This window comes from Moschus berezovskii, chromosome 20 (genome assembly GCF_049115385.1).
Source record: "Moschus berezovskii isolate FMDL1 chromosome 20, NW_MosBer_1.0, whole genome shotgun sequence".
NCBI lineage: Eukaryota > Metazoa > Chordata > Mammalia > Artiodactyla > Moschidae > Moschus > Moschus berezovskii.
This window is the reverse complement of record NC_142479.1, coordinates 55,245,188-55,258,859: the sequence shown is the minus strand read 5'-3', so window position 1 is coordinate 55,258,859 and position 13,672 is coordinate 55,245,188. Positions and strand designations below refer to the sequence as shown.

The 13,672-nt window shown below is 51.1% G+C and overlaps 2 protein-coding genes across 14 annotated transcripts; one reads left to right on the top strand and one right to left on the bottom strand.

Moving 5' to 3' along the window:
- Window positions 1-319: 319 nt before the first annotated feature.
- On the bottom strand, window positions 320-13,600 carry TMEM106A (transmembrane protein 106A). 12 transcript variants are annotated; one of them, XR_016035541.1, is made up of 12 exons: window positions 13,415-13,594; window positions 13,127-13,234; window positions 12,482-12,547; window positions 12,111-12,337; window positions 11,517-11,580; window positions 10,223-10,376; window positions 9,525-9,665; window positions 9,372-9,415; window positions 8,642-8,695; window positions 7,998-8,158; window positions 5,627-5,712; window positions 320-3,074 (listed from the first exon to the last, which is right to left on the bottom strand). XR_016035541.1 is itself a non-coding variant. In XM_088829144.1 (11 exons), exons 4-10 carry the CDS (start codon window positions 12,316-12,318, stop codon window positions 8,038-8,040), a joined length of 786 nt encoding a protein of 261 aa, XP_088685270.1. In that variant the 5' UTR covers window positions 12,319-12,337; window positions 12,482-12,547; window positions 13,127-13,234; window positions 13,415-13,593; the 3' UTR covers window positions 321-3,074; window positions 7,998-8,037. The 12 variants fall into 12 exon arrangements, 10 of the variants coding, with proteins under 10 accessions (XP_088685270.1, XP_088685271.1, XP_088685269.1 ...); XR_016035540.1 differs by lacking the exon at window positions 5,627-5,712 and having other exon boundaries at window positions 325-1,533; window positions 1,914-3,074; window positions 13,415-13,593; XM_088829144.1 differs by lacking the exon at window positions 5,627-5,712 and having other exon boundaries at window positions 321-3,074; window positions 13,415-13,593.
- On the top strand, window positions 1,899-6,984 carry CCDC200 (coiled-coil domain containing 200). Of its 2 annotated transcripts, XM_088829148.1 has the most exons (5): window positions 1,899-1,988; window positions 3,711-3,996; window positions 4,443-4,492; window positions 5,531-5,734; window positions 6,845-6,983. In XM_088829148.1, the coding sequence occupies exons 1-4, from the start codon at window positions 1,899-1,901 to the stop codon at window positions 5,555-5,557; spliced, it is 453 nt and encodes a 150-aa protein (XP_088685274.1). In that variant the 3' UTR covers window positions 5,558-5,734; window positions 6,845-6,983. The 2 variants fall into 2 exon arrangements, with proteins under 2 accessions (XP_088685274.1, XP_088685273.1); XM_088829147.1 differs by lacking the exon at window positions 5,531-5,734 and having other exon boundaries at window positions 6,845-6,984.
- Window positions 13,601-13,672: the final 72 nt, after the last annotated feature.

Here is a 13,672-nt window from a genome sequence, read left to right as displayed (position 1 = left end):
GACTGGTTCCAAATAGGAAAAGGAGTACGTCAAGGCTGTATATTGTTACCCTGCTTATTTAACTTATATGAAGAGTATATCATGAGAAATGCTGGGCTGGAGGAAGCACAGTCTGGAATCAAGATTGCTGGGAGAAATATCAATAACCTCAGATATGCAGATGACACCACCCTTATGGCAGAAAGTGAAGAAGAACTAAAGAGCCTATTAATGAAAGAGGAGAGTGAAAAAGTTGACTTAAAGCTCAACATTCAGAAAACAAAGATCATGGCTTCTGGTCCTATCACTTTATGGCAAATAGATGGGAAACAGTGGGAACAGTGGCTGACTTTATTTTTTTGGGCTCCAAAATGAGTGCAGATGGTGATTGCAGCTATGAAATTAAAAGAAGCTTACTCCTTGGAAGGAAAGTTATTACCAACCTAGATAGCATATTAAAAAGCAGAGACATTACTTTGTCAACCAAGGTCTGTCTAGTCAAGGCTATGGTTTTTCCAGTGGTCATGTATGGATGTGAGAGTTGGACTGTGAAGAAAGCTGAGTGCTGAAGAATTGATGGTTTTGAACTGTGGTGTTGGAGAAGACTCTTGAGAGTCCCATGGACTGCAAGGAGATCCAACCTGTCCATCCTAAAGGAGATCAGTCCTGGGAGTTCATTGGAAGGACGGATATTGAAGCTAAAATTCCAATACTTTGGCCACCTGATGCGAAGAACTGACTCACTGGAAAAGATCCTGATGCTTGAGAAAGATTAAAGGCAGGAGGAGAAGGGGACAAGAGAGGATGAGATGGTTGGATGGTATCACCAACTTGATGGACATGAGTTTGGGTGGACTCCAGGAGTTGGTGATGGACAGGGAGGCCTGGCGTGCTGTGGTTCATGGGGACACAAAGAATCGGACATGACTGAGCAACTGAACTGAACTGAACTGAACCCTGTGAGGACAGTAACAAGTACTACCTTTCTGGTTTTCCAGGTGAGGAAATGGAGTCACAGAGAGGTAAGACTGGGCCCAAGTTCAGAAGAAGAGATAGAGGGTTGACTTGAGCCCAGCGTATTAAATCCGCAGGACTAGAGTAATTTCTAATAAGCCACGTTGTATTCACAGAGCTCAGGCCCCAGTGAAACTTAGTTGGATTTTTGTTTTTAATGAAAAATTTTTTTATGTGGCTGTTCTGGGTCTTTGTTGCTGCACTTGGGCTTTCTCTAGCTGTTGGGAGCCGAGGCTACTATCTAGTTGTGGTGCGCAGGCTTCTTACTGCGGTGACTTCTCTTGTTACAGAGCACAGGCTCTAGGCTCATGGGTTTCAGTAGTTGTGGCACACAGGATTAGTTGCCCCATGGCATGTAGAATCTTCCTGGACAAGGGATCGAACCTGAATTGTCCTCTGAATTGGCAGGTGGATTCTTAACCATTGGACCACCAGGGAAGTCCTTGCATTTTCTTGACTCAGCACAGGGGGAGGAGATGGAGGACTAAGGGAGGAGGAGAGGCAGAGGTCAGCAGAGGGCCAGATGAAGATGCTGAAATCCTGGGGTGGGTAAGAGAAAGAAACCAGAGAGAAAAGTCAGACCACTTGGGAACTGTCCCTGGGGTCCATTGAAACTCAAAGCTAAGGTGGAAAGGTGTCTTCTACCTGCTTAGGGCCCCAGAGAGAAAGGTGCTTTAAAGATGTTCTCTGGGAGGCTTGGGAGGAACACCTCCCACCTTCCCACAGCAGGGGAGGGGGGCCTGCCCAGTTGCCCTGGTAGTGGTCACATTGTGAGGTGGTTCTGGTTACAGGCCACGGAGTTGAGGTGGGAGGAGACAGAAGTGGTGGGGGCAGTGGCAGCCTCCTGAGCTCTGCCTGCCCCCACCCCTCTGCCTTCTGTCACCCCTCCCTTCTGTCACCCTATCATGGGCAGTGCTTACCACTGGGAGGCCCGTCGGAGGCAGATGGCTTTGGACCGGAAGAGGTGGCTGATGGCCCAGCAGCAGCAAGAGCAGGTTCACGCGAGGGGCCGGGTTCACCAGGGTCCTTCCAGGGATAGGGAGGCGATGGGGAGGGGAGACAGATCCCCAGGAAGCTATTATCTGGCGAATGTTGTTTTGCTGGGAGCTGGAGGAAAGCAAGTTCCTTTGATGTCGTGGATGTGTGTGTGTGCATTGGGGTGGCTCAGCTTTGTGGTTATACCAGGCTGAGGCCTCATGTGGGACTGAGGGGTTAGCCACAGGAGGTTTTTAAGCTGCACTGTCTGATAGGATGGCTACCAGCCTGTGTGCTAAAGCCCTTGAGACGTGGCTAGGAGACTGAGGGACTGAATTTTAAATTTTACATACATTTATTTAAATATAAATTTAAAAACAAATATCCACTTTACATACTGGCAAAATTTTAAGTATGTTTGAAACAATGTGGGTATGTAAATCTACTTTTTTGATAGTAAATTATATGAACTCGAAATATCGATCAAGTTTATTTTCTAAAACGAATTTGTTTTACTTTAATTTTGGCTGTGATGGCTCTTCGTTGCTGCATGCAGGCTTTTTCTAGTGCGAGGGCTTCCCATTGCAGTGGCTTCTCTTGTGCGGAGCACAGGCTCTAGGTGCATGGGCTTCAGCACAGCTGGTGGACTCTAGAGTGCAGGTTCAGAAGTTGTGCACAGGCCTAGTTGCCCCATGGCATGTGGAATCTTTCTGGACCAGGGATCGAACCCATGCCCCCACAGTGGCAGGTGGATTCTTAACCACTGGACTACTAGAGAAATCCCTTGATCAAACATTTTTGTTATTATTAATGTATTTATTAACGGTTGTGCTGGGTCTTCCATGCTGCTCCGGCTTTTCTCTAGTTTCGGAGAGCAGGGACTACTCTCCGGTTTCGGTGCATAGGCTTTCCATTGCAGTGGCTTCCCTTGTTGCAGAGCGCAGGCTTCAGTAGCTGTGGCACATGGGCTCTCGAGCACAGGCTCAGTGTTGTGCTATACGGGCTCACGTGCTTCTGGGCATGTGGGATCTTCCCGGGTCAGGGTTCGAACTGGTGTCACCTGAATTGGCAGGTGGATTCTTTACCACGGAGCCACCAGGGAAGCCCTGCAACCAAACATTTTTTGCAAAAATGTAATGTCTAAATTCAGATGTGCTGTTGAGTATAAAATGCCCTCTGTGTTTTGAAGACTTAGTACAAAAATAAACACTATAAACTATCAATATTATCATAATGATTTTATGTTTTGGATGTATTGGGTTGAACAAAATACATTGTTATACTTAGTTTCACCTATTTCTTCTTCCTCTGTTATGTGGCTAATAGAAAATTTTAAATTATATATGAAAGTGAAAGCGTTCATCTCCGAATATGGTACCCATTACATTTCTACTGGACAGTGCTGTTTCGAGGCATTTGTAAGAGATTATTCTTTACTCTCTGGCACTGCAAACGGCTTTCAGTGCACACAGCTCTCAAGCTAGGAGGTAGGTGGTCAGAGGCTGTGTTTAGTGGGCAGGGACTGTGCCAGGGGGCACTGTTGCTATAGAAACAGTTTAGGGTGTGGGTGGGTGAGGCGAGATGGCTCAGGCTCCAGGCTCAGCCTTCAACTCTAGGGAACAGAGACTCTGCAGTCACCTCCACCTCAGGATTCCCTTGTCTTGCTTCCTGCAGTGTCCCTGGCAAGGTGGTGACTGGATGGGGTGGGAGGAGGATTCCTCTTGTGGGGGGCTTCTTGCCAGGAACTGAAGAAACTCCAAGAAGAGGAATGGCAATGTGAGAAGAAAACCCAGCCACCTCAGGAGTCCCGGCAGGAGTCGCAGCCCCCCCTGGTGCAATCACAGTTGCCACCTATGCCACAGCCACCGCAGGTGCCCCAGCAGCCACCGCAGCCGCCTCAGCCAAAGCAGCAAAACGCCCAAGAACGTCTTACTTGGTGCAGCTCCCAGTGCATCCTCCAGGATTCCCAGAGGCCAGGTCCCCACAAGGACACATACCAAGGAGAGGTGACCAACCCTCATGGTCCTGGTAAGTAAGATGCCCGGCAGCGGGAGGTAGTGAGGAGGGAGTCCCTGGTTAGGGCCCAGATTCCATATTTGGGGAAATCTCCTTTACTTGGGAGTCACTCTCTCTGAGCGGCTTTGTGCCAAGCTAGGGCGGCAGAGAAACCTGCTAAGTTCCACAGAGGGTGGCTCAGAAGTTGTTAGTCCCTCCTCTAGGGTGAGGGGGACAGATGGGGGAGGGAGCCAACAGAGGACGGGAGATGAGTTGTAGGCTTAGCAACAATATCCTGAGCCCTGTGGGGTCTGGAACAGGGAAGCACAGGCTGGCTTCCTGGTAGAGAATTTTCAGTGTGGGGGGTCTGTGCCTTGCCTTAGATAGGGGCCATGGCCTGCCTGGTAAAGAATCCAACTGTGTCATGTTCCATTCTCAGAAGCTTCCAGATGAGTAATTGTGCTTTGTTTCCTTATCAGGTGGCAAGAAATCTAGCCCAGATATGCAAACCAAGTACTCACGATTCACGGTAAGACAGATTCAGAATGTGAAAGCCAGATAGGTTCTGGCTGCGTGTCTGAGTGTGCTTGTGTGTGAGTGTAGGGGAGTCTAGAAAGGCTTCCTTGGCAGGAGTTGGGAGAGGGGATTGAAGTATTCAGTCATTTCTGGATGGCCCATTCCTCCACTCCTTGCCCCATAAGAATGTCTTGGGAGGCCCCACTGCTCAGCACTGAGCGTAAGTGAAGAAGCTGACAGTCTAGTTGGGAAGGCTGGATAGGTACAAAGAAGCAAAGTCTAGGGGCTGATTAGGGTCGAGCCAGCTAGGCAGGAGGGAGGTAAGACCTGAAGTAAGAGGTATGGTCTCAGTTAGGATCACCACTCTCTGGGAGCATGACTCGCTCTCTGAGCCTCAGCTGCCCATCCATTAAAGGAGAATGATACCAGTTCCACAGTAGAGGTGTCAGGACTGGATTAAAAGGGAAGGCATTTGAAGCACTTAGCTTAGCATCCCGGAGAAGGCAATGGCAAGCCACTCCAGTACTCTTGCCTAGAAAATCCCATGGATGGAGGAGCCTGGTAGGCTGTAGTCCGTGGGGTCGCTAAGGGTCGGACACGACTGAGCGACTTCACTTTTCACTTTCACACATTGGAGAAGGAAATGGCAACCCACTCCAGTGTTCTTGTCTGGAGAATCCCAGGGACGGGGGAGCCTGGTGGGCTTCCGTCTATGGGGTCACACAGAGTCGGACACGACTGAAGTGACTTAGCAGCAGCAGTAGCAGCAGCTTAGCATCCGGATAATCATAGACCATCAAACCCAGGAAGACTCTTGAGAGTCTTGGGAATTACATAAAATAGGATGAGCTTTGGAAAGGTTTTTTTTCTCCTGACACAGGTGCCAAGGATGGGAGAGCCCGATGCTAGTCCTTTAAGAAGAGGACTGGGCTGCTCACTACATCTCACTTTGATTCCTTTGGCTTCAAAGGGCTTACTTAATACAGTAAGCAAAAGGGGTGGGCCTGGGAACTGCTGACCTCTTTTGCCTCCTCTCTATCCTTCTTCTCAGTCAACGAATTACATCCAGCAGTGGTGATTCAGAAATAGACCCCAAGATCCCACTGGCCATCAGCAAAATATCAGATAAGCGACCCGATCTTCTTACCACCCAGCAACACCTCCACTTCAAAAGCCAGTCCCTCCTGATCCACTCTGGCAGAGGAGCTGAGCCAGGAATAAAATGATTTCTTCCTGGAAAGAATCGAAGAGACTGGTGAGGCTCTGTGAGACTGGGATGAGGAGGAAGGGCAGGAAGAGGATGGAGGTAGTGTGGGAAGAAGGTGGAAGGTAAGGCCCTGCTTCTCCAGGCAAAGCCTATGGGAGAACTTGGCTTTGCGCCCCTCAAGTTTACAGCTCCACTACTGGCCCTTATTTAGCAATGACAGGTCTGTCGGGAGCTCAGGTTCATGACTCTCACTAGAGCCGTCAGCCCAGCCCCCTGGAGGATGCTTACTGAGATATAGCTGGGGGAGGAGGGGTTGTATCACACCAGAGCAGACCTGGGGCAGCGATAGGAAGAAGTGGCAGACAGGGACCCCCTCCCCCAAGTCCAGCGTCAGTCTGGTCCACTGTGGGCACTCCGCTGTTGATGATGGGAGGCAGGGACAGAGATAAAGAACTCAGAGGAAAGGGGGACTGTAGTCTCAGGCACAGGACACCTGACGTTAGGAAGAGAGGGACTGCCCCCCCCCCCAAATCCATAGGCTTCTTCCTCCCTGGGTCTCAGCCTTTCCAGAGGCTCTAAAGCCCCCAGGTATCCCCCTCCCCACTTCCTGAAACTGACAGGTGGGGTCCCCCAGCCTCATCCCCTCTTCCACTCTTGACTGGTAAGGGGGGACGGTGCCCGGGTCCTTTCATTGTAGCATGGCCTTTGGGTGGGTATTTTTGCCTGGAGAATCCTATGGACAGAGGAGCCTGGAAGGCTACAGTCCATAGCGTCGCAGAGTCAGACATGACTGCAGTGACTTAGCATGCACAAAGGAACCTCTCAGTGCAGTGTTTCTTGAGAGGAGCACTTGGGGGAGGTATGGGGAGGGTGGGGACACAGAACAAGAATATTAAAGTTGGATGCGACTTCAGAGATACATAATGAGAGAAAGGGAGAGAAGCCAGAGAAGCACGGCATGTTCCCAAGGGGCTCAGGTACTGGGGAAGAGTCCTTGATGCCCACCTGGACATTAAGAAATACGCTGTGAGACAGGGAGTGTCCACCAGCAGCTCCCTTCCCAATTATAGGAGACTTTAATTTTTCCTTTTTAAACACTGTTAAGTACAGTTCAGTGAATACAATATAAATCCTTTACATTTTCTGAACTCCACACAGCACAAGCTCCAGCCTGGACTTCATGGACTGAATTTCATGCTGTTGCCAGCACCACTTTGACCCCAGTTACTCAGGCATGAAAGCGTGCAGACGGCATGAACTCCTTCCTTCCTCTTGTCCCCTGGTCAGCTAGCCATCAGGTTCTGTCCCCACTTCCCTTTCTCCATCCTTCCTACTTCAAGTTCAGCTTTCCCCACCATCCAAGCTCATCTCTCTGCCTGTCTGAGTGATAGAAACCACAGTAAAGGCGACTGTGGCACCATCTGACCTGTCTGTGTCCACTCACATGGGCTCAGGGTGTGACCTCCTTCAATAAATACCTTTTAAAATGACTCTGGCTTTGTCTCTGTTTTTCCTGTGCAGGCCCAGAGGGTGCCAGGTGCCTCCCTCCCCTCCTCTCCTTTTGTTCCTGCTGTTCAGAAAATGATATTAATAAAAGTGCTTTATGGAGAAGAGAAGCTTTAGCTGCAGAACAGCTCTGTGTTCCTGGGGACCCAGACCATCTATAACCAGGAAGGAGGCAGAGCCAAAGGGCCTTGGCCAAAGGGTAGGCAACAAGTTACCAGGAGAGAAGCAGGCCATCACCAACGATCTGTCACGTGACCAAAGCAAAAGGCCCTGGGGACAGCACGGGCTGATCCCTAAGTCATTCCCATCACTGGGTGGAGAACTGGAAAAGGATCCATGGAGTCAAACCAGATAAAATGAAAGTTTTCTCTGCATTCAGGCAGGAAGAATGCCTTCCCTGGAGGAACCAGGCAACCAAGGTGCTCAGCATAGGAAGGTGGGTGCTGCCCCACGCCTCAAGAGGCAGCTCTGAGGAAACGTTGGGTCAGACTTTCCTTAAGACATCACCAGAGGCCTCTGGTGCTGGCCTCTAGAAGAATCAGGCTTCTGATCCTGTGGAAATCAGAGAGGGTGTGTGTGTGTGTATTTGTGTCTGTGTGTGTGACAGAGAGAGACACTGTGCATATGGGTGTATGTGTGAGAGACAGTGTGTAGGGATGTGTGAGTGTATATGAAGTTAACTTCCACAGGAAGCTTCCTCTGCTGGGGGTTCATGGGGTGGGGAGGGTATGATGAAGCAGGGTTTTTCCTTTGGCAAAGTCACTATGGTCTTACTGGGTACCACGGAGTTGTGGGAGGTACAGACCAGGCTGGCAGGCGACTGGAGCTTGAGGACAGCACACAGGTCACGGTGGGTGAGAGACCAGCAAGTGGGGCACAGATGTGTTTCCCCGGCAGTCCACATATTCATAGCTCTGGAAAACCAGCTGCTCGGAACGGCTCAGGTAGGAATAGGTCAGGGTGCCCCTGGAGAGGAAAAGCAGGCTTTGGCGCTGTGTCTGGGAGGAAGAGGAAAGCCCTGGCCCTGCTCTGTTCTCTGGGGAGGGCTGGCTTCCTGCTCTGTCATGGCTCCTGGGGCAGCTGCCCCACCCGGGTCCCGGGCAGCTCCATGGGTGTCACATCAACAGCTCAGAAGCAAGGTGGCCCCTAGAGGAAGGGCTGGACCTGCCACTATCAAGAGCCAACAGATTCATGGAGTCAGCTTGGATGACTTCCTTCCCACTAGGGGGAGCTGGAGTTAGAGGTGGGAGAGTGGGGACTTCCCTGGTGGTCCAGTGGCTAGGATTCTAAGCTTCCCATTCAGGGGACCCAGGTTCAATCCCTGGGTCCTAGAGTCCACATGCCACAACTAAAGATCCTGCATGCTTAACCTAAGACCCAGCAAAGCCAAAATAAATATTAAAAAAAAAAAGTGGGAGAGGGAATACAAGGGCTTCAAATCCTACTTACTGGATGTGCAAAAGCACGTGGTGGACTTTGATTTCCAGCCAGGTACAGATTTTGCTGAGAAAAACAAAGAGGAAGAACACGGGACCACGTTTCACACTGAGAAGCCTGTCAGTTCAGAGGAGACCTGCAGTCCCAGACCCCTGGCCTCCTTTCCATGGGGAGGGCAAGGACCCAGGCCACCCCCACCCCTTCCCACTCCCTCTGCCTAAGGTGAGCACATCACTCCCCCAAACCCCACTGGCTTAGCCCAGATATGTGCTGGCCATTCCCTTAGTAGAAAACAGCGAGTCAGGCTGAAGACCCCAAAGTCATATACTGTGAAAGTGAAAGTGACTCAGTTGTGTCCAACTCTGTGACCCCATGGACTTACACTGTCCATGGAATTCTCCAGGCCAGAATACTGGAGTAGGTAGCCTTTTCCTTCTCCAGGGGATCTTCCCAACCCAGGGATCGAACCCAGGTCTCCTGCATTACAGGCAGATTCTTTACCAACTGAGCCACAAGGGAAGTCCCATATATTGTAAGGATTAACCCAATTCTAGCCTGGTTTTCATTCCAATCCCACTCCAAACAGGAGGCCCTGAACACTTGCACACTGCAGTCTTGGCCATAAGCGTGCAGGCTGAATGCTGGCTGCAGGGTTGCTAAGCAATCAAGAAATCTGGTGGGGGTTCAAACTGGGTTTCCAACCAGGAAGGAGGTGAGGGAGAAGAGATCAAGGGCTACTCACTATGTGTTTTCATCCCATATCCTGTTGGCCACTGCATAAAACATCTGTCAACCAAATGGTCATAGGGTTAGCCCCAACTGCAGCCACCCCCTTTCTCCCACCACCTGTCCATACACTTGTGGGGTGTGGGGCTGGCCAGCGAGAGGGAGTCACCTGTTCACTGGCCAAAGAGCCGATATGGAGCAGGAGGCTGTGGGAGACCTGTCCCACCACGAGGGACAGGTGCAGAACCTCGATGGTCAGCTGGGTCACAGTGATAGGGCAGTAATTGTTATTGGAGATATTCAAGATACTCTGGGAAGGTAGACAGGGAAAGGGAGGGGTGAGAGTAACCATCCTTGGCAAGAAGAAGTCAGTTTCACCCCCAGCCTGATTGAGCCCCACCCTCAGTGAGAGCTTCAGCTGCTGGGGCACCAGTGCTAGAGCCCCTTGGAGGGGTCACCGTTAACTAAGACCATAAAAGTGAAAGTGTTAGTCTCTCAGTCTTGTCCAACTCTTTGTGACCCATGGACTGTAGCCTGCCAGGCTCCTCTGTCCATGGAGTTCTCCAGGCAAGAATACTGGGGCATTAAGCTGTCTCAAAATCCAGTCTCATCCTGCAAGGCTCTTTCTGTTCCCCTGCCCACCCAGAAAGTCTCAGGCATATCACTCCCTAATACTGCTCTGGCCTCAATTCTAACCTCTCAGAGTTCCAATCCTACACAATCTCTTAGGGGCTTCTCCCCAGGCTTCTGACATCCTCTGAGTGCTGTAAGATCCCTGGCTACAGGGGCAGAACACAGGGCAAGGGCTTCAGAGGAGTGGTGCCTGGAAGGTGGGGTCAGAGCCCAGGGACACAGGCACCCACCCACCGTTATGTTGAGGTAGACATTGGCCTCATCAATGGCCACCGTGGAGGAGTTGAGGCCCACAGGCTGCACGGAGATTGTCCGGGGAAACAGGAAAAAGACGATGAGGGAGGAGGTCACCAGGCAGATGGACACTGCCAGGAATACGGAGAGTTTCCTGTGGGAAAGCAGGACCCAGGTATGGAAGTGGAGAAGTTTGGACACAGAAGCAACCTGGCCAGGGGTGTTCAGATACTCTTCTCTGTACACAAGGCTCTCCTTTGAGTTCCCCTCACAACTGGACACTTAGCTCCTCAGGTATGGAGGACCAGCCTAGAGTCAGGGGTGGCCCAGAGTGGGGAGAAGCACAGAACTGAGAAGCCAGCAGCTTGGTGTCCATCCCCAGCTCTCTGTACCCACTGGCCCAGTAACTCTGAACAATCCATTTAACTTGTCTATAAAATGGAGATAATTCACTGTACCTACCTACCTCGTACAATCTGTTATGGGCTAATTCAGGAAAAGCCACCAATTCCCGGTCCTTGTGCGTAGTCAAAGGCTAAACCAAGGCCAGCTATTATCACTGGAAGAAGGCCACATGAATTTTGGGAGTTCTGAATTTTAATCCTCATATTCAGAACCAGACATCATCTGTCCATCTAATTCAAAACTGTAATATGCATTAAAGAGACTGCACCTTGGTAGCACCTTCGAAGGGGCACTGCCAGATTTGCACTCTGATGCAGTGGTGGGGGAGGGCTGGGTGGTGGCTCCCAGATGGAAGCTGAGGACCCTGGAGGAGGAGCTGCAGGGATTCATGTCAAACAATCCAGATGACAAACAGAGCTACAGGCCCCAACAATGACACTCAGGGCTGCCTCTGAGGTTCTGAAGGGTCCCAGGTCAGGGAGGAGCTGGCTTTCCATCTCTACGGGGAAGAGAACAAGCAGGTCTGAACTGCCATAGCAAAGGAAGTTCTTTGGAAAAATCACTTCCCCAAACCAATGGCAACTCTGTCCATCCTGGAAGGACTTGCAGAGTCAAGAGGTCCTCTCTGTTTTCAAAAGGGAGCCATGCTTCTTGGAAGGAGTGATGCTTTGGATACCAACTGACCTCAGGTGATCTGCTGTGCCCTGAGATTCTTTAACTAGGAAAATCTGTGGAAACAGGGTGCTAATATGTCTGAGCCCAGTAAGGCTCAGGCTTTTGGAGGAGAACCAATGGAGAAAATTTAGTAGAGGAGGGCACATGGGGATGACAAAGAGGAATTTCCCCCATGGGCAATGCCTGCAGAACTGGGGTAGGAAGAGGGGCTTACGTGTGCCTGGGCTTCAGCCTCTGGTCCCCATAGGGGATAAGGGCCACCAGCTGCTTCTCTAGCTCTGTAGAGAGAAAGAGGGTGAGGAGGGCCACGAAGTGTTCATGACAAGTTTCCTGTACCAGCCTGCGAGAAGCACCCCTCCATCCCACAGAGCAGTCTCAGAAGCATGCTATCTCTGACCTAGGGCAGGACTGGGGACACTAGCTGTTGGCAACTCAGTTTTGCCATCTCTCGAATGGAGGTGAGATTTTCATTAACATGGGTGAAGAATTTCTGCAAGTCACAAGTCAGAAAAGTCCAGTTTCTTTGGAGAGGTCATGGTAACTTCCTGAATCCTATGGCAGGGTTGCTAAGGAAGCAGAGAGGCTGGAAATCCCCCGGGGTTGGGTGGTACCACCAGGGCAGGAGGGAGGTGTCTGCAGAGAGCCCAGGGAGGGTTAGAATCTCCCTGGGCCAGCCTGAAACTGGGGGACTAGGAGCCGGATTACCTAACACCATCCAGGGAGACTCAGAGGGGCCTGGCACTGGCCAGCTGGCTGTTAAGAGCCTTTCCTGGATCCCAGGCTACTTCCAGAGCCTGCGGCTACTCACCTCGAGGAATCTCCCCACTGCCCTGGCAGGTGGGACAAGTTACAAAGCCAGCACCAGCAGCCCTTTCACAAGGCACACAGGAACAGAAAGGCTTGCTGTTGCCGGTGCTGGAGTAGCTGGCAGCCTTGCTGCCAAAGGCTGGGTCGGGGGGCAGGATCAATTTGTTCTCATCCTCCTGAGAGGCCAGCTGGGAGAACGTCTCACCCATTGTTCAGGGGTATTTTTCACTGATGAAAAAAGAACAAAATTCAGTTAGCGTGGATGCTGGGTGTCACTCTGGTTTTAAGTTTTCGAGATTGTCAAGGGGCCCCACCACAATTTCAGCAAGCTCAAGCCTAAGAAAGTCAAGGTATGGAAATTCAAGCAGTTACATATGGCTCTCAGATCAGGAATCTCTGCATTTCAACTCCTCTCTTTATTGTGGGACAGCTCAATTCCTGAGAGGGAAAAACAAAGCATAGGTTATTTCACTTTAAGGGACTTTCATAAGTGAAAGCGGCGCACTTATTTTCTGGAAAAGTTGCTGAGCTGTCACTGATTATTACCAAGGAAGGAAGTTAGATAGGGCTGGCTTGGGGGCAGCAGTCAGGAGAGTCCCTTCATCCTCTTAGACAAGATGATTCTGAAGATGTCCCTCCAGCACCCCAGGGCAGAAATGCCCGAGGTCTCCCCAGCCTGAGTGTGGAAGGAAAGCTTCCATTCCTGAACCTGGGCAGGTACTGGTGTAGGGAGGTAGGGATTCTTTGGAACAAGAAAGAAAAAGGAAGCTAGACTGGCCACAGATGTGGCTTAAAAAACCCCTAAAAAGGTCGTGGAAGGAAGCATAAACCTCCTCTATGTTGCTTTCTGAGTTGGGATGGGAAAGAATGTCTGGGGAAGGAGCAATGTCTGGGTCAGTCCTTTACGAGGAAGAACTGAGGCTAAAAATCTAGATTCTTCCCTAAAGAGTGGAGTCAAATGAATGGGCATCGTGAACTGAACTCTGACCTTCCGGGCTAAAATAAAGTGAGCCTCACCTGGCTTAGGTCTGAGATCCCGGGTTCCTCTCAGCTGCAAGAGGACGAGAGATTTTTGGAGTACGTATTTGGCGACGAGAGCCAGTAGGGAAGGGTGGTTCCGGAGTCCTGGGGGAAGAGAATGCCCCGTTGGGGCAGGTGGGGAGCTGCGACTGTGGCCTACCCATAGGCCCAGCTGCTTTACGCCCTACTCTGAAGCTGGGCGTGTACTGAGAGGCTAGGATTTCATTGAAAGAGGATTTTAAGTCCCATCAGACACCCCGAGAGGCCGTTAGTAGAGCTCGGTACCTGCCTGTTGGGCTAGGAGGAAGAGGCACAGGAGGGGCCTGGGCCCTTGCTTGCCAGAGGAAAAGTGAAGGAATTTCTCAAAGCGCCTTACCCTCGGGCGACCGCGGCGACAGAAACGCCTGCAAAGTAGAACCGAAACTGCGGGAGCCGGGGTCTCGCCCCAGCCGATTCAAAGCCTTGGGAAGCTCCGCCCCGGCTCTTCCGAACCCGCCCTCCCAAGGCCCGCCCCCTCCCTCCCAGGGCCCGCCTCTCTCAACA